This window comes from Molothrus aeneus, chromosome 4 (assembly GCF_037042795.1).
Source record: "Molothrus aeneus isolate 106 chromosome 4, BPBGC_Maene_1.0, whole genome shotgun sequence".
Lineage (NCBI taxonomy): Eukaryota > Metazoa > Chordata > Aves > Passeriformes > Icteridae > Molothrus > Molothrus aeneus.
This window is the reverse complement of record NC_089649.1, coordinates 55,911,231-55,931,044: the sequence shown is the minus strand read 5'-3', so window position 1 is coordinate 55,931,044 and position 19,814 is coordinate 55,911,231. Positions and strand designations below refer to the sequence as shown.

Genomic DNA, 19,814 nt, shown 5'->3' with positions numbered 1-19,814 from the left:
TCAATGCTAGAGATCAGATAGTTTACAACCTACTGCTATCCTGAGAGAAGCACATGCCAAGTACATCTCTTATTTTTCAATATTACACAACTGAAAAAGAAAATGGTCTTGGCAATAGCTCAGGTGGAGCTCAATGTGTTCTTTTGTGCTCAGCTCAGGACACTTGAAGAAAACAGAGGCAAAAAAGAGTTCAGAGGAATGCCATAAAACAGATCTGAATCTGAAGGAATTGACTTCAGCAGAATGAAGAGCAGACGAATTAAATGAATGATTAAATGGGTGATGCACGAACTAAACCACTACATGATAAAAAAATCCTACAAATCTTCAAAAGGTACAAATCCAGGGATCAGAAAGGAGGAGGAAGATAAAGGGAGGTTGTGTGAAGTGTGTTAATGGAAGAAAAAGAAAAAGCAGGAATACAAAATGAATACCACTTTTAAAAATTACCTCTAAGCTATGGGACAATTAGTTGTTCAGTGGTAGAGGAGAAAGGTGTTATTTGTGATGTATTAATCTAGAAATGACAAAGCACTGAAACATGCAGTCATGTACAGCCCTAGACCAGCCTGGAGACAGACTGAATGACATAACTTTTACATCTGTAACATCTATTACACTGTGCTGTGGGGTTTGTCTTTGAAAGATGGTGCTCAGCAGTACACAAATCTATGGGGAAAAGGAGAAATATAACAGATAAATGGTTTCATTCATATTTTCTCAGAAATTATGCTCTCCTGTGTAGGTTTGGAACCATATTTTCAAACATGGTTCTTCTCAGGTAGCTGGATAAAAATGTAATGCTGAACTGCACTGAAGTGTATCTACTGGAGACTTCTGTGAGATCTCAGCATATCTGTGCTATATTAAAGTAAACAAACACACATAAGCCATGCTTTAAGGAAGAGCCATCATTTTGCATTTCTCACCTGCAGTTCCAGAGAGTTCCACACTTAAGGTTTGTTCAATAGTCTTGTTCTCAAATGGGGAACCCTTGGGATCACTGGAAGACAGGGCACATTTATAAAAACAAGCTGAAATGGAGTTGCTGTAGCCAAAATTTACTGAACCCCCCCTCCCTTTTATAAATGTTTGCACTTTTTAGTACTTACTTTGGTGACTCGGGTGTCAATGGAAGTGATAAACTTGTTGGTTTGGCTAAAGGAAAAAAGAAAACAATTATGCAATATTTAAACACTCTGTAAAGTATACTGCAAACATTTCTTTATACTTTGGCATTGGAATCGTGTGGTAGTCAGTTAGGGCCAAGCTCTAATAGTTCAATTGCCATTTCAGTGTATTTCAGATGGATAAATAAAGAGACTCATCCTGATTCCTTATTTACTAGCACCAAAAGGGCACCTAAATTTCAACAATTATTTACATCAATTACTGTACCTCTGAAATACACTACACAACCCAAATGACAAGAACCTTTCAGAAGAAGAGTGGTACATGTTAAAAATCAATGAAGAACTCTACAGGATACACTGTGAAAATGTTACTTCTCTCAGTGTTAATTTAGACTACAGTTCACGTTTTATTTGGAAACAGGAGCAGCAGAATAACTACAAAGTAACAGAACGTTATGAATATTCAGTTAATTTTACTTCTACAAGATACAATTTTATATACAGCACTGAGAATAGGTTGTTTCTATGAGGCCAGAGTCCAACCAGTTATAGTCCAAATTTTTGCAAATTATGCTGCAAACTATGACAAACCATGGACATAGTCACAGATGGTAAAAATGGGGTTGAAGCTCTCAGCACTACAATCCTGACATACGCAAAAAACAAAGCTCTGGCTATAAAAATATAAGTCTTTGCAGCTTTTACTCATGCAAATTTGTATTTTCTCAGAGCAAGCCAAGAACCAGGATGTTGTAGTACAACTAAGATGCCTTTAAAATTAAAAATTATAGTACTTGCAAATTTTACTTTACAGAAGTTAGATTGATGTTTTAAACACAGAGAGCATTGTAGCAAGAACAACAGCAGGGGATCTCTTCTGCAGATTAATTACTTAAGACAAAATGTTCCCCTTGAACACTCCTGCACTGCAGATCTTTTGTCCAGAGTGTCACTACTGCATATTTCATATTCATTACAGGCTTGGAGCTCCCATCAACGTTAAGGGATTTTATATGCAAATTGATTACTTTTATATGCTCTAGAGCATTCCTGAAGTAATATAACATTTTAAAAAATTAATTCTGAAAAGCTGCATATTGTTTCTTCTCCTCCCCATATGAGAAAAGGAAGCTCAGGTGTTCACCTCAGGTTCACCTTCCTCAGAAGTCACTGCTGGAGTGAGGAGATGCACCTCAACGAGTTATTTGTCTGGTCCAGCACAGCCACTGATCTGTGCATTATACCAGGTGCAGTAAAACTGAATGTAACCTGACACATCTTTGTGTGCAATTTATATACATCTAGGAATACTAATGTTTGCCTGTGGCTACCTAGAGGTAAAACTGGCTTAAAAAAAGCAGATCTTGCAGTAAGGCTCTGGAATAAAGTTTTATACAAAGGCTTTCCTTTTTTTTTTCTTTTTCATTTTTCTCTTTTTTTTTGAAATAAAAATCTGCACGCTCTTAACCAATTTAGCTAAGGAAGCTGAATGTGTAAGAGCTATTTACATCTCTAAAAAGTCTCCATCTAGCTCTTATTAGTCCCACATATTAAATTCTGAAGCACTGAGGCACAGTGCAAATCTGCCAGAGCTGGGCACAGAACCAAGGCATTGTCTCTCATTCCCATGTATTAATTTTAGGCAGATATCACTGAGCTCTCCCACTGAGAAGTTCGCATACCAAAACCCATCAGTTTTCTTATTGCTAGGCAAGAACTTGACCAAACACTCTTTCTGCAAAGGATTCATACTAACATATAGCTATTGATAGTGTAAATATTTAGCCAAGACACTGCATTTTACATGGTGCCTGTTTATTAGAGTTTCAAGGTCTACTGTAGTGTGGGTTTTTGGTTTGTTTTTTTTTGTTAAAAAGAGTTCACATCAAGTTGCTTGTCCCTGTAAATTGAAAACATTCAGGTTCAAAAGAACTACGTTTCCTCATGGGCAAATTTCAGTGCAAAACCACAGATGATCTTTGGCATGAATGCGTTTGTGGACATTCCCGTGGGTTTGCAATATGTTTGCAACAGTAACCCTAAAGGAAAATAACATTTGACTTATCCTTTGTGAGCTTTCCCTAACTCTGAAAGAAAATCTCAGACTGTGATAGTTTTTTAAAACAGGAGCCAATTTTCTTGTACCTTTGATTAAATGTATGAACCAATGACTGCAGGTCTGCAAATATCAGTTAAATTTGCAAGGTTGATTCTGCATGAATTGACTGTCCAAGCTGAAAGCATTATATTCTTGTATTTGCATTATATGCAAATCCATTGATATTGAAGTTATATATTGGTGTATGAGGCAAATTTGCTGAAAAAACATTGCAGAAGCCTGTAAGTTAAAGCACAGGAAAATTAAAGAAGGTAATTTCTCTGTGCCTGCAAATTCACCTTCAAGACCATTAAAACTACAGTCATCTGTTAAGCACAGTTGTTAGCTATATGTCCCTTTGGACTTTCCTAATCTCTCCTCTGTGCTGTTTCCACAGCTCAGTGTGCCCTGGCTCTTTGAACTGAATCTACACAATTGCTCAGCTGGGGGGAAGAAAACCAGCTCTGATCTGAATAAAAAGACTTTATAATCTGCATGTATGTTTGTGTGCACATACATCTCTGTATGGGTATAACATACATGTGCATAAAGCATGTTATATATGATGCACCTTATCACCTACCACCTTAACATCCAACAGTGTTAATAAAGCCCCCTGTAACTTCTGGCAATTCTGTTTTTCAGTACCATTTTAGTAACAGACCCAGGTTTGACATGTAGAGTTCAGTCTGGATTCTGCTGTGAAAGCAGACTGCTGAAGCCGTGCAGAAGTGGCAGTTGGCATAAAGAAGCTGTAGGAGCAGTTGGATTTCCTTCATATGAGAAATGTTTCATTTCAAACATATGAAATTGTTCAGATAATTTGAGCCCATCATGGAGAAAACCCTTACTTAGGATGTCAGAATGTACAGCTTCAAGAACAATATTAAGTGACAGGAACGGAAGATTATTCTTATTAAGTTTGCTTATACTTTCTAGTGCAGAATGAGAAAACAGATTTGCTAGAGGCTGAAATGCAAGAAAAGGGGAGGGGAAAAGAGGAAAGAACATACAGTTTACAACTGTTGCTTTGAAAATACCAAACAACACATTTAGGGTCACATCCTGATCTCTGTTGCAGACAAGTAACTTCCACTGACTTTAGTGGAGGTATCCAGGATTGGAACTGATGTGTCTGAGATAGGCACAAAGCCTTTCAGATGCCAGGCCAACATCAATACATAGATGTATTTTAAAGTAGCAATAATTTTAAAAAGCTCCCTTTGGGCTCGTAAGCTTTTACAGCTTTCCTTTATCATGGGAAAACAGACAGGGAAAGAGAGGGACAAAAAGTGAGAGAGGAGGCTTAAAGTTCTTGCATCTCTGTCACAGAAGCTACTTGTAATATAGGCCAGTTTTTTACTCATCAGGGGATACTAAAAGTCAATACAAGTGTTTAGTTTTGACCATAAAAAATCCAAAAACAAGAGAAAAAGATCAGAATAGCATCTAAACTTTCAACTATTTACAAAATAAAATTACAAACCAGCATTCCAGCTTTAACAGGAATGACACATTTATTGTTTTCTCTGTAGCAGTGAGAGCACTATTTATTGTCTCTTAAGGGCTATGTGGCAGGTTAACAATGCCCTCAGTTTTACTCCAGCAAAAGAGAAAGAAGCTCACTAATGAACTGGCCTGCCGAACTTGTTTAGGGTTATAATGATTTCTTAGTGCTACACTTCTCTGTGAATAAGTATCTCCAGCTAGCTTGGTATACTGCCATGTGGTATTTGTTAAACTTTTCCTGAGATCCTTTTCTGAGGCTTGGGGCAATAAACAAAATGATCAAATATGTCTAAAAGCTAAATCTAGCTAACTAATTCTAACTTCATTATAATGTTTACAAATTCTCTTTACACAGAAGTGATGCTGGATTTCCAATACTAATCCAAAGAACAGAAGAAGTGCTGAGGGTATTCCAAACCATGGTACTTCAGCTTCCCAGGGTTACTGCTGGTACCAAAGCTGTGCTCTGCAGTCCCACACCTACCCTGCAGATGATTTGTCTGAGACTGCAGATGGGGCTTCCTTTTGGAGGTGCATTTCTCTTTGCTGCTGTTCCTGTTCTCTGCTGGTTTGGTCTGAGGAGGATCATCATTCGTAGTCAGATATTTGAGAAGTTCAGAGCAGGGGCGTCTCTGAGGCTTTTGCTGTTGACAAATGCTCTTCGCTTTACTGCTCCATGAATTCTCAGTCTTAAAACAGGGTGAAATAAAATAAAATAATAAAATAAAATAAAATAAAGTAAAGCTAAAATTAGTGAGCTGAACCTTATCACAATGGATATAGGTTTTCTGAAGAGATGAGATTTTCAGTGAAGTGTTCAGCCTAAGTGTACTAGATCTATGAGCTGTGAATAACTGTTTGCAGAACAAGGAAAGAAAATTACATTTAAAATTCCTAAATGACATTTATGCAGCTTTTTATTTCATTTCTCCTACATTGCAATGTTCCTATTCAGCAACATGTAACTAACAAGACCCTACAGCGCCTTTAGTGTGAACAAAAAAATAAGCTGGTTTAAACCTTAATTTGCTGCTGATTGCTTGGGCCCAGTATTCACAACTCTCTTAAGTACTCCTAAATGGCCCGTTTTCAGTTACACTGAACGGCAAGACAAACATTGTTTAATACTGCCTGCTAACAGAATTATGTCCAAGCCCCCCGCCCCCGTTCCATCCAATCAATGTCTAATATACATCTTTTGCCAAGAATCCAGTGTCATTTGTCTTAGCTCAGACAGCTGGGAAAATGGCAGTCCCACATCCTGGAGTCACCCATAAACAACACCAGACCATCAGCAAATTTTATCACATCCCATCCTACTGAAACTGTGTATCAGTAAAGTAGGTAAGGTAACTGACGGTGTGACTACAACTGAATTCTGCCAAGAGAAGGGACATAAATGAAATATTCAGAGCATAAAAAAGCTCAGATGATTTTCTGGAACCCAGTCTACAATTCACATTTTTTAAAAATTAGTTAGAAGACAGTAAGCACATACAATACATCCAGATCTACTGCTTGCTTGATTGCTAAAAGCATAAAAGACCTTGTTACATTTTCTTTTTTTTCCCTTATTATAAAAATTAAGTTTGTACCTTAACAACCACAGGGCTTGTTCTGATCCTGTGATTAGTGTTTGCATGGTTTTGTGTGCTGAGACCACTGCATTCATTGTAATTTAGCTGAGTGTTGGCTGGAGCCAGCAAGAGCTTCTTAAGCTACAAACACATCAAGGAAAGGGAAGTGGAAGGAAAAGAGTAAAGTTACACATCTTTATCAATTAAAGTATCTACATTTTTGCACAGTTACTTTAAGTTAGTTATATCAATTTCAGCAAGCAAAGTACAATGAAACAAAAAGCAGGACTTGATATTCCTCAGAGTAAACAGATTTCATTTCCTTCTGGCTTGGCAGCACATTTCTGCTCCCTTTACTGCAGTATACTGAGGGGTAAGCAGAACTGACAGGGATCTTGGGTCTCTGAATCCAGGGCAAAATGAAATTCTCAGCGATCTGTTTGACATGAAGAGGCCTCTGATCTATACAGAGACATAAACTTTAACAGAGTAATGGATATAGTGTCAAGATTCAGGTATCTGGCTCTGCTCCCACTGAAGCCAGTGATAAGAGGCTTTCAGCAGAAACAAAATCACATCACAGACCAGATTTACTAAGCAAAATGCATATAATGTTTCACCCACATCCTCATCCAAGATTCAGTTTTGCCCTGGTTAGCAGTAAGCTGGCGCTTACTGGTCAAATCAATGCTAAAGACACAAAATCAGCCCTGCACCCCAACAGACTCATTGGGCCTTTCTTCAGAGATCACCAAAAATGATGTCTAAACACACCCAACAAAAAGAGCCCCGAGAAATGAAATATGAGTTAAGAACCATTACCCCGACTTATCTGAACAGAATGATAAGCAAAAGTGTCAGCCCCATTAGGTTAAGAGTTTCAATAACAACCTTTTCAACAACTTTTTAATAGACTGCCATATTAATCATCCTATGGCTATTTGGTGGTGGTGGTGGGGGGTGTTTCCCCCGCTTAATTCTCAGTTCTTTACTTGATTTTCCTCTCCAGTCTAAATGAAAAGTCCAGACCTTACTGTGACTACATCATACCCATGCAGCGGGTGGCCAGAGGCACATCCAATTCCTGTTAAACAGTAGGAAGGGTTCTTACTAGAGACGGCTCTTCTGCCTCCTGGGTCGGAGGGGCGCCGTCGGGCACTGGGGAGGGGCTAGCGGCATTTTCGTTGGTCACATCTCCGTCTGTCAGTGCATCAAAGGAAGGCAATCCATCTTCATCCACAGGGATGCTGTCCAGTGTTTCTGTGAGAACAGCTAGCAAGTTTGCCTCGCTCTCTTCATCTAGTTTCTGTGGGAGAGGACGAAACAAAAAGAGGAACCAGGTGAGAAAAGGAACAAAACGATGCCTCTGTGTGTGAACAAGCAGACAACACGTAGTTAAACTGGCCCTTGGAACAGCAACCTGCAACAGAATCTCAGACAATGTAATTAGGTACAATAAAATGATCAATTTCTGTTCAAAAGAAATCTCTTCGCACCCGTGGGGTATTGCTAGTTTACTTTTCTTCCACAATTCTTTCTTTTGTCAGGTGTTAAGAATAATAAGTGATCACTCAGGGATTGTATTACGGGATGAGCCTAAGATGCTGACACCTAATGATGGTGTCAGCCCAGCCTGTCCCTTTCTTTTGCTCTTCAACACTGAACACCAGCTAATTGACGTGCCAAAATTACAGGAATCAGACAGCTAATCAGGACACCAGAAAAACGAATCACCAGAAAAATACTGAAAACTTCATTCACATAGATGGTCCAGTGTAAGCAAGAAAGGGTTTCCCTTCCACACTTCTGCAAATCCTTGCTCCAAAACAAAATAGCTTATTCCTGAGTATTCTGGTGTAAGAATAGCCAGCAGCACTCATATGGTAAATGACAGGTTGTTTGGGTTTCTTTTAAAGAAACATATTAGACAGGTTGCCTTTGAAGTTGTCCTTTCAAATCGTGTCTTTTGAGTGCTCAATAAATACACTATTGTATGCATTTATCAAATTCTGACTGCAATTATAAAAAGTAGATTAATTTCTAATCAGAAGTGCCTGTAATGTTAATTTATATCTTATTTCAGCAGCAAGAGTTCTTTTTGTCAAATTGAGTAAATTTAAGTGCCTCCTGATTTTTAATGAAATATAGTCCCTACTGTATATTAAGATACAGATTTTTTGAGTGCTGAGAGTTAGAACTGAGAAATAGAACTGTAGAAATCATTATATTTATTTTTCAGAGAGATTGGAAATTGATCTTGACAGATCAATTATCTAGGACTCCTAGGCTGATCCTAGTGCTATTGAAGTAAATGAAAAGCCTTTCACTGATTCAAGTGATATCAAATTGGGAGTTTCTCCACCAGCTTCAGAGCAGCTCATCATGCTCCAGGTCCCCACTGTGAAAAAATTTCAGCTAAGTTCAAATCTCAAAGTAAAAAAGTGAACTAGCAGGACAAATAATACCAGCAAGACAAACAAACAAGCAAAAAAAAAGAAGTTAATAAAAGCAACAGCAAAACATTGCCAAGTTACACTTTGGAAAAAAAATAATCAAGTGAACCCGGGTATCCCCTTAGCATGACTTTTTTCAGTAATACTTTTATCTAGCAGACTCTGAACAGAGATGATCATAAACCACACAGATAATTGCTCCTGCTAGGCTTCTCTGCCAAATCACACCTCACAGCTTCTAACATAAAAGCTGTCTTTGAGCTAGAAAGCTAAGGCAGACCACTGTTCTGGTGCTTATGGCATCATCTCCAAGAAACAAATAAATACTCAGCTAATGCTAAGGAGAAGCATTTACTTGAAAGGCCAAAAGGCACTTATCCACTGAGAAAAAGTATCCAAATTTTGGTATCAGGTGATTACCACCATACTAGGGAGACATATGCACACAGCTGTGATAATTCAGTGTGTAGAGAATGAAATTGGCAGAAGGGAGCCAAATGAAACCATGCTCTGAATTCAGCTTTTCACAGCCACTTTCTGAGAGGAAAAGAGAAAAATTACTGTGTCACTTGTAGAATAGTAAGAAAAGGCATATTGGTCAAGAAAGTGTGTACCAGTGTTTTTTCCCAATGGCATTTCAAGTCCCTCACAGGTGGTGGGATGAATGGTGTGAGAGCCAGCCCTCGAGCCTACAGTGCTGTCCATGGGCTGGTTTGGCTGCCTGACCCCAGCCCTACACCAGGAACGTTTTCAGCAAGTCCATCTGGTGGGGCACACTGCTGAGCCTTGCGGCTCATAAAGCTGACAATGAAGCTGGAAGTGTTGCTATTTCTAACAGGGAATGCCTCCTTTAATAATAGCATGCCAGAAGAAAACCTGATATTTGCTGTTAGCTGCTCCACTCTCATGCTTTAAACAGACATTCAAGTGCACTGACATTCAAGAACAGAAAGTTGAGCGGACACCGGTCCTCATCACAGCAATTTCAATTAGTTTTGTACAAGTTTCAACATTCAAACACCCCAGAGAAAGCAGAGGATGTGACAAAGAGGACTCTGTTAAACAATTAATGTCACTTTCCATTATTGCTTCAGTCCCAATTTACAGAGCAAATAAATCAAAGTCACCACAGATGAAGCACACTAGCTGGCTAACACATGTCTATTCACAAACGACATGGCAGCAGGAACACATTAGTCAAGAAAATGACATTGCTAGATAACCTCTTAAAGGTTTAAGTATGCTATTGCTAAATAATTGTCTTAAATCATTGTTTATAAAGAAACACAACTATTAGATACAGCAGAAATGGTGCTGAGGAGAGATGCAGAGGGAGAAATGGTTGGGTACATCAATGTCTGAACAATAATCACTGAAGGAGCAGCTTCCTCTTTTGCTGTTGCAGTCTGAGTCTTGGTGTTGACAGCACTGGGGAGAAGCAACACCATGGCCAAATGCAGGCTCTTTCACAGTTTCAGCAGTGTCACTTCAGAAGTTCACATTTCAGACTGGCATTCAACCTGCTCACCACATGGGCTCGGTGGAACAGGAGGAGCTGAGCACCCCCCACCTCTGCCAAGGCCTGAGGATGTGCTGTGTGCTCTCTGGAACTGACTCCACCATGTCCCTAACCTCAAGCAGGATCTTACAAGAAGGATTTGCTTCTCTTTATAGGAGCAGATCCTAGGTATTTAGACCACCTAAATGAACTACAGTGTGTAAGAAGAAGAACCAGAGGATAATCTCAAGTGTAAAGCCGCATGGCAAATGCAATTATTAAACTTTTTTGAAAACAATTCATAATGACTCCATGTTGCTAACTTGCCTTTTTAATGCAGAAGCAGTTATGCATCACTTCCAAATCATGCTGTTATGTTAGCATAAAGACATTAGGGCCAGATATGTTTTGATCCCTGTAATTTTCACCCAGACGAAGGAGGTAAAGAACACAAGTATGCCAATGAATGCACGTACTTCTGTGTTTCTGACAACAGAAATTTCCAGCATATCCAGAATGCCATTAGCTCTGAAAGGAAATAAAATCTGGCATTTATGTCACTCTTTATGGGTGAATGCAACAGAGGTAAACTGCCAGAACATCAACCAATCCTCAAACATGAGTCCATCTAGGAGTCCAAAGACCATGGAAAGTTTTTAACTGTGCTCTTCTATGCTTTTACATCTTTTGCTCTAATACTTTAATACTTCTACAGCACTAAAAATAATTCTCTGTCTGAAAACACTGTAATAGTTGTGCAACATCTAATTGCATTTCTGCCTTCAGTAAAATGTCTCCAGAGATATTCTCTCTTTGGTCAGTGAAATGAGTTGATAATTTACCCACGCAAAGGTATTTAAATCCTCTGCCCCTGATGGTTCCTTCTCTTTTGCTTATTCTGACTATTGATGGAGCTGGGCTCACCCTGTGGTTAGCATTTTATGCCTGTAATACCTGTTACTTGTCAGCAATCCACAGAGGCCAAAGATTGAGCTGTAACAGAAGTTTGTCCATGCTGTCACTCACAGGCATCCCTTTAGGGTGTGTATAGGGAGCAATGCTGTAATTAATCCTTAAATTTTCTTCCTTTAAAAAAATCATGCAACATTTTAAAATCTCTGTCATTACCATCAGATTGGGTTAGAGAAAACCTAGGAAAACTTGAAATCCACAGGTCCATGGGCCCTGACAGAACACATCAATGAATGCTGGAGAGAGCTATGTCGTCTCAGTATGAGAGCATCATAGTAAGGCTGCTTCGTGGTCATATTTGAAAGGTCGTGGAGATCAGGAGAGGTGTCTGAGGGCTGCAAGAAAGCAAATGTCACCCCAGTCTTCAAAAATGGCAAGGAGTCATGAGTGGCATCATGAGTGGTGTTCCACAAGGTTCAATATGGGGCCCAGTATTGGCCCACTCAACAACAACAAGGGCAGTCAGCCTCACCTCGATCCCTAAAAAGGTGATGGAGCACCTCATTCTGGAGGCCACCTATATCCACATGGATGACACAAAGGCAATCAGAGGTAATCAAGCATGGTTTCACTAAATATAAGTAAATCGTGATTGACCAACCTGACTTACTTCCATGATGGAAAAACTACCTGGATGGATAAGGGGAGAGCAGTGGATATTGTCTACCTTGACTTCAGCAAGGCTTTTGACACTGTCTCTCACAACATCCTCATAGGCAAACTTGGGAAGTGTGGGCTGGACGAGCGGACAACGAGGTGGACTGAGAACTGGCTGAACAGCGGAACCCAGAGGGTGGTAATCAGTGGCATGGGCTCTAGTTTGAGGCCTGTCACAAGGGGTGTCCCCCAAGGTTCAATACTGGGTCCAGTACTAATTTATTCATCAGTGACTTGGATGAATGTTCAGATGCCTCCTCAGCAAGTTCATGGATGACATAAAGTGGGTAGAAGCTTTGGACTGATCCCCCTGAGTGCTGTGCAGCCTTCCAGAAGGACCTGGGCAGATTTGGGAGATGGGCAGGAAGGGACCATTTGAAATTCAACAAAGGCAAATGCAGGATCCTGCACCTGGGGAAGAATAACCCCAGGGACCAGCACACGCTTGGGGCCAAACTGCTGGAAAGCAGCTCTGCAAAGAAGGACCTGGTGGACACCAAGTGTCCTTGAGCCAGTAGTGCCCTTGTGGCCAGGAGGGCCAGCGGTACCCTGGGGTGCATTAGGGAGAGCATTGCCAACAGGCTGAGGGAGGTGATCCTGCCCCTCTACTCAGCCCTGGTGAAGCTCATCTGGAGTTCTGTGTCCAGTTCTGGGCTCCTCAGTACAAGAGAGACATGGAGCTCCTGGAACAGGCCCAGAGGAGGGTGACAAAGATGCTGAAGGGACTGGAACATTTCTGTTACGAGGACAGGCTGAGGGAGCTGGGCCTGTTCTGTTCAAGGCCTGTCTGGCCTTGAGAAGACAACTGGGAGGGGAGCTTATCAATGTCTGTCAGTACCCCAAGGGAGGGTGGCAGGAGGATGGAGCCAGGCTCTGCTCCGTGCTGCCAAGCAACAGAAGAAGAGACAGTGGGCAGAAACTGATGCCCAAAACTTTCTACCTGAACATGAGGAAGAACTTTACTCTGTGAAGGACAGAGTACTGGAACAGGTTGCCCAGAGAGGCTGTGTAGTTTAGTTTCTGTCACTGGAGACATTCAAGAACTGTCTGGACACAATCCTGTGCCACATGCTCCAGGATGGAGCAGGGAGATTGAGCAGGGAGATTGGTCCAGCTGACCCACTGTGGTCCCTTCCAACCCATCTATCTGTGTTTCTGTGATCCCTTCTTGAAAACCCTAAAGCCAGTGTGCAGATGTCCTGAGTCAGGATTATCCTGTAGCTCTTTTCATCAGCACAGATATGCTGATCCATTCCAGAAGAGGATCAAGCCCATCTTTTAGAAAATATTTTCAACATATTAATAGTATCTCCAACATCTTCCCTTTGGGTGACTTCTCCTCTCCCTTTCAATTGTGATTAGTGCATGCACAACTTTTGCTGACTTTATCTCAAGGAATGAAATCAGCTAATGAATGATGATGCTCTGAAGCTTCTTTACTGACAATTTGAATAGCACATGGGCCCACTGTGATTCATACCGAAAGATCAGGGTTGAAGCTGCATTATTAATCCACAGCCCCAAGGAGCTGGGAGGAGTGGCAGCTGGCCACATCTTTGTAAAAAGCCCAGGAAACTTTGGGACAGATCCACAGCTGGCAGAAGCTGTCACCACTCCAGCAGCCCAGCTTGGTAAGCAATTCAGACCAGCCAGGTGTACACCAGAACTCACAAGGGATCACCATTTCAACATATCGACTCATTTCTCCTCATCAGCCTAAGATCTATTCATAGCACAATTAACAAAGAAAATAAAATATTTTCCTCCAGCTGAAAATATGAGTGATCTAAAAATACTAATACATTATGGCTCTACCTTCAAACAAACAAAATTGACTTGTGAGCACATCAGGGACTTCCAACAGAACTTAATTCCTTAATTACAAATTTTGGAGTAAGGATGTCCTTAAGATTGTTTTTTCCTTAAGAAACGAGGGGTACAGATTCACCCTTTTTTGCACGTAAGGACGCAGAGGCACTGAAAAGCTCATTAACACCACTCAGGCCCTGAGCACCTCCCGTCAACAAACATGCAGGAGTAGGGGCAGATGCTGTCTCAGCCCCACAAACCAAGCTTTGCCACAAGAGGATAAGGAGCCACAGGCTGGACAGAAGCACTGGGACAGTAGGAGGTGTACAAGGATTAGGATGCAGGCTGGTTGGTATTCCTACTCCTGACAGAGAAAAATGAGAACTGAAGTCAAGGACCATGAAATGGAAGAACTACAGCCCAAGTTTCCCCTCTTCTGGTACAGAAGCAGTCAACCTGCCATGGCATGGCACAGACAGAGCTCTCATGTTGATTTTGCTGCCTTTTCCATGCGTTGTCCAAGGCAAGCACCTCCTTTCCCTCAACTTAGAGCCAGCTGTACCCATGGCCAAAGATGAATTAGCGGTCCAAGTGGTGAATCACTTGTTCCACCTTACCTGCTCACAATCAGTCCCATGCCCTTATATATTTGAAGAACTTTCTAAGCTTTTATTTTACTGTTCAATTGCTTTGCAAATCCTTAGGCATCCTGTATTGTCTTACAGTAAAAATTCACATGATGCATTTGCATTAGAACATTTTTCCAAGGTCTGTTAGTCTGGTCCCCAAGAGACACTCCCATAATTGAAATGCTTAAGTCCAGAGCTATCAATTATCTTTAAAAACAAAATGGAGTCCCACTAGGAGAAAATTACAGCCAGATTTCTTTATATGAAGTAGAAATATGGGGATTAATTATCACCACCCCTGTGCGAATGCCTTTAGGGTATGGAAAGGAAACAAGATATTTTCTTTTCTTGAAGGAGACAGCTATATACATACTCCTCACATGCACCTGCAGGCAAAGACCACTTGAATCCAGAGCTTGCCTTCTGATTTCAGCAGCCCCACCACCCTTCATAAGGAATGTGGATATACCTCAATTGTAGGACCAACCATTTGCCCATATTTATGTAAAAGCTTCACTCCAGTTGGAGTTCTCCAGATACAGACTTGAAGTAATGTGCTGTACAACCCCAAATTGAATATTGTGATTCTAGGTATTATATATATATATATATAAAATATTATGATTCTATGATTCAGGTACTGCAATGCCTAATTTCCAGAGCTAGGTCCCAGAGGGGCACAAACCCCCAGCATCACTCCCAGGAACATTAGGCCACCACTGGAGGGACCTGCTAAATGTCCACAGGCTGAAGGAGATGGGAGCACCAGCAGCATCCATTTTCCCGCTCCCCTCTTCAGGGTATAACAACATTAAAATAAAATTACATAAAATAACATAAAATAATATAAATAAAATAAAATTAAATTAAATTAATTTTTATCATCATCATTATCAACATTTTGCTTATATCTCAGAAAGTTCTTATGTGCAACTTGGTAACTGAACTCAGATTTCTTTCTCTCTGTGAGATGCTCTCCTGACACTGTAAAACTGTGTCAAGCACTTGGTATTAAAGCATCACAACCCAAAACCACAGCACAGACCACTTGCAAATAGGCTTTTCTTTAAGATCATGCCCTTGGATCACTGGAAGTAATGCTGCCATAGCTCCTGTGAGATAACTACCTTTACAAGTGAAAAATCTAACCTTTCTGCTCTAACCTAAACATGTCAGTTTAAAAAAGCCTTCTGAATATTCCTCTACCACAATGTCGCCTTTTTTAATTACTTGTAACAAGTTCTTGCAGTTCAGGAGTTTCCATTACAGCCTGGAAATTAAGTTTATAATAAATTGAAGAGCTACTAATTGACTTACTCATCTCATGAACTTGAGGATCAAGCTAGCAACCCATGCTTTACATCTTTTCACCAAAATCCATCCACATTTTGTAAGCCATTTCAATTTGATTTGTGTAAACTGCATCCTTCCCCTCCATCATAATAATCTTTGATTCTGGAGAAAAGATAAAACAAAAGCAATCTGCAAGCACGCTGTTGTGCTATTGACTGTATTAAGGGGACCAATGACAAGATATTGTGCTGGATTCCATTTCAGTGGTATCCCAAATATCAAAAATGTATAGTAAGTGAAACCACAGAATCTTTGCAAACGCAGTCAATTTAATTCAGTATCAAAAGTTCACTCTATTCAATTTATACTTGATACTGAGCACAATATTGAGAAAACACTTGAAAACAAATAATCTTATCTTCAGTTTGGACCTCAACATTTGCTGACTATATAGACTAATTTGCTGATTACTAAATAAATGCTCTAACCATGTTTCTTACTGGGTTAGCTCATCAGGGCGGCTTTTTAACTTCTACAGGACTTGACACTGTAAAGGACCTGCATGTCTGTAGTACTGAGGCACACCATGGACTTACTATTGTGCTGCTTTGCCCAGTGCTAACAAAGTCCACCTGGTCTTCATGGGTGGGGAACTGCAGCAGGAGAACATCTGGCATGTCTTGTCCAGCCCTCAACGGGCTAGGTTTGGGCTGACCTCCACCATGAAGGTCAAAACTCTCTGTGTTTCTGGTGGGTAAACCAAGAGCAGGGAAAGTGCAGAAGTGCAAAGGAAAGAAAGCACCTGATGAAGAGCCACAATAAAAAGAAAAGCTGTAAGTTTTTCTTCACTGTGCAAGAGTGAAGCCAGGGAAGCTGGGCTGGAGGTGAAGTTTCCTGTCTGCCAGAACTGCTGGGGCAGCACGGGTGGGCAGAGGAGCAAGTGACCTGGATAAGGGGATACAGGACAGGTAGCCTGACCTGCATGAGTAGCTCAGCCCAGCATGCAAGAGGTTGGGCAGGCTGTCTCTGAGCTCAGCACCCAGAAGCTTCGCTACTTGGAGCAGCAAATGGCACCTCTTACCCATCCTCCCTTCCTCACACGGAGACAGTGGCTCATGCTTGTAACAAGGTCCTGAGCAACAACCCAGACAGGGATTTTTAATTATTATTATGCACCTAAATAATATAGAGGAGGGTAGAGAGCTAAAGATCCTGGGGCCCCAGTCTGGACAAGCTCTAATACAGAATGGGTACTGTAGAAAGAAGGAAGAAAGGGAAGGCAGGGTACAGCACAAGGTAGGGAAGGCATTTGGGACTCTCCTGTTGCAGAGCTTTCAACAACAGTGTCAGCAATATTTCAGTCCAAATAGTCAAGCACTGCTTGCTCAGATTTATTTATGTACTTGATTTATAATCCATGCCCACACTAATCTCTCTATGCACTGACATAAGATTTTTCAACATTCATATACCTTTGTAAGGCAACATAGCATATCCTGGAGGAAAAAAAAAGCTATATATATTTTGCAGTGATGATTTCACACATGTAATTGATGTAAAAACTTGTTTGTCCTCTTTATCATGACAAATATCTCTAAAAACTGCACTTGAGTGTCAGTTTGTACTCTGCCAACAAGAAGCACTATCTTGTTGCTTTTGTTTATTCTTTATCACAGTGTTGCATTTCCTTTAGTTTTAATTATACTGGATATGTCAGGATGTCTATTATCATCCCTACTTCTATCTTGAGATTTAGGACTCTAAAGAGATACAAATTTAAAGGTAAAATTGTACATAATATAGCAGAGAAGAGTTTACACTCTTTAAGATTTTTAAATTCGTTAAAAACGAGATTTTTAAATTTCGTTCATTTATGGGGAGACTAGTTTTGTTCAAATGAAACGCACAGTCAAAAATTCATTTTTAAGCTACAAAATAAGACACTTCTATCTGGTGCTTTTACTGTTAGAAAATTGGAATTTAATTTGACCAGGAAATTAGCATTTGTAAAGTATCAAATTCATTAAACGCTTTTTATGATGTTTTAATTTCTCAGCGTGTTCAGCTTCATCAAGCCTAACACATGCCCATTGAACAGGTATGATAAACACAAGTCACGTCTCACAGGAAGAAAAGCACTGATTTTCCTTACAGTTGAATCATGAGTGGATGAGTACATCACTAATACATCTGGACCGCCCATCATATTTTATTGGAATTTAACTGGATGGCAGCTATCTGGTTTGAGATGGTCAAAAGAGTTTACTCAGATACAACACAAAAACTTGTTTACAAGCCTAAAGATTAATTTTCTCTGTGTATTTTACCTGTGTAGCTCTACATTATTTTTAGGTGGCACAGCAATGTCCTTCAGTGTCCTCCTTGTTTGTATATACTAGCAGACATGTTGACTGACACACACACGGCATTTAGAGAGGTGGTTTAGATAGATAAAATAAACCTCAGGTACCTGTACTCTAAGTGTCCTAGGCTGAAAGCAATAAAGACTCCTTTATAATGAAACACCAAATGAGAATGTGCAGATCCCGCAGTAAGAAACACACTAGCAGGTATAGGGATAACAGCACAGACAACAGGTAACTTTTGTCAGGCTCTTCAGAGCGCTTTCACAGTCCCACAAAAATAAAAAGAAAGCCTCTCCCAGCAAGCAAATAAGTCCTCACCTCAAAAAGCAGTGATTGAACAGTGCAACCTGGTAAACCTCTACAACCACCAAAAATACCCTTCAGGATGAAGAGATGCATCTGAATTTTCCACTGGTTAAACACTTGGCTATGTTACATATCAGTTACATATCTCCTCAATTTTTCATTCAGTGCTAAGACTTTATTGTTCTTTTAACCCAATTTTGTATATGCAAATAGAATTGTAAAGTAGAGATGGATTTTAAAACAGAAAACATTAAAAAAAAAATCACAGAAGAGCTATCTGTTGCAGTCTCCTCTAGGGCATGTCCACTGTTGGCTTATTTCTAAGTTTCCTGGACTAAGTTTCCTAAGTTTCCTGACTAGTCTTCACAGATCCTATTAATAAAATGGGGTTGACAAATGTAAAACTAATTTGCTAGTTTACATTACCATTTCCCCCAGCCAGTCTGGCAGAGTTATGTAGTGCATGCATACTGTGGTGCATACTACAGTTCCCACTGCAGTTGCCTCTCCTCTATTTACTCCTTAGTCAATCCTGAATTTATTGCTCATTCTCTGCTGGTTTTTTAAAAGTCTGCATGTCCCTGATCATGAGCTCTCCACCTGTGTGATGTAAAAGACTGCAATTTTTTTTAAGTGAGGCACTCATGTTATCCAGTCCCTTTTCCACCAGAAATGGCAAAAATCAAACTGGGCATATTTTTTTTATCCTCTTAAAAGATGACACTTGGCAGTCAAGTCCAGATGTACTTACTTACCAATGCACTACATAGCATTATTAATTAGGCCGTAAGTTACTTTAGACGGGACTTTTTGTTATTTCTTCACACAACCTCTTTCATAACCATGTTCTGTTTTACCACTGGGCTTTGAGATGCTGCCACAGCACCTACAATAAATAATTTGGGGTACTTCTATTTAATCCTGCTGGTAACCAAAAGACAAAGAACTTAGACCCAGATGTTCAGCTGCAGTAAATTAAGGCCTCTCCACAGGTTTTAACAGAGCTATGCAGATTTATGCTAGCTAAGGACCTGGTCCTCTGCTCTTAGTGTATTTTGATGCTTAAGCTGCAAACAGCAGCTCCTACATAGTGTGTCTCCACCACCCTGTCCCAGGACTAAGAGCAGTCCAGCCACAGCCCAGCAAGGGCTAATTCTTCCTCCTTACCAAGTCAGTTTTGCAGCTGAACGTGACATTGCTACGACTAAGACACTGTTTAAAAGTGGCTTGGGCTCATCTTGCCTACAATGTGGTACATGCTGGCCTTGCATTCCCTACTGGAAATACACTGACATTATTTGTTCATGTCAAGGGTATCTTCAGTTTAAAAGTTATCCCTGCTGAAGTTAACACTTAAGTTATAACTTGAGCCTATGTAGTGGCTAGATGCACAGCCAAAATCCCACAGGATGTACCTAAAACAAGAATAATAAGAAAATTGAAACCATTTGAATACTAAACCAGAGATGGAACCCTGCAGATCACTGGGTTCAACACAGTCTACATTCTCCTGG

At 40.3% G+C, this 19,814-nt stretch overlaps 1 protein-coding gene across 4 annotated transcripts in view; it reads right to left on the bottom strand.

Annotated features, from left to right (window-relative positions):
- PPARGC1A (PPARG coactivator 1 alpha) overlaps positions 1-19,814 on the bottom strand; it is a 367,272-nt gene that overhangs the window by 25,438 nt on the left and 322,020 nt on the right. For 3 of the 4 annotated variants that reach the window (XM_066548543.1, XM_066548544.1, XM_066548545.1), the window contains exons 3-7: positions 7,429-7,623; positions 6,336-6,458; positions 5,225-5,429; positions 1,113-1,158; positions 930-1,003 (exon numbers count right to left, since the gene is read on the bottom strand). In XM_066548543.1, the coding sequence (XP_066404640.1) occupies positions 930-1,003; positions 1,113-1,158; positions 5,225-5,429; positions 6,336-6,458; positions 7,429-7,623 (643 nt within the window). Of the gene's footprint in view, positions 1-929; positions 1,004-1,112; positions 1,159-5,224; positions 5,430-6,335; positions 6,459-7,367; positions 7,624-19,814 lie in introns of those variants that run through there. The other variant, XM_066548546.1, reaches the window with a different exon arrangement.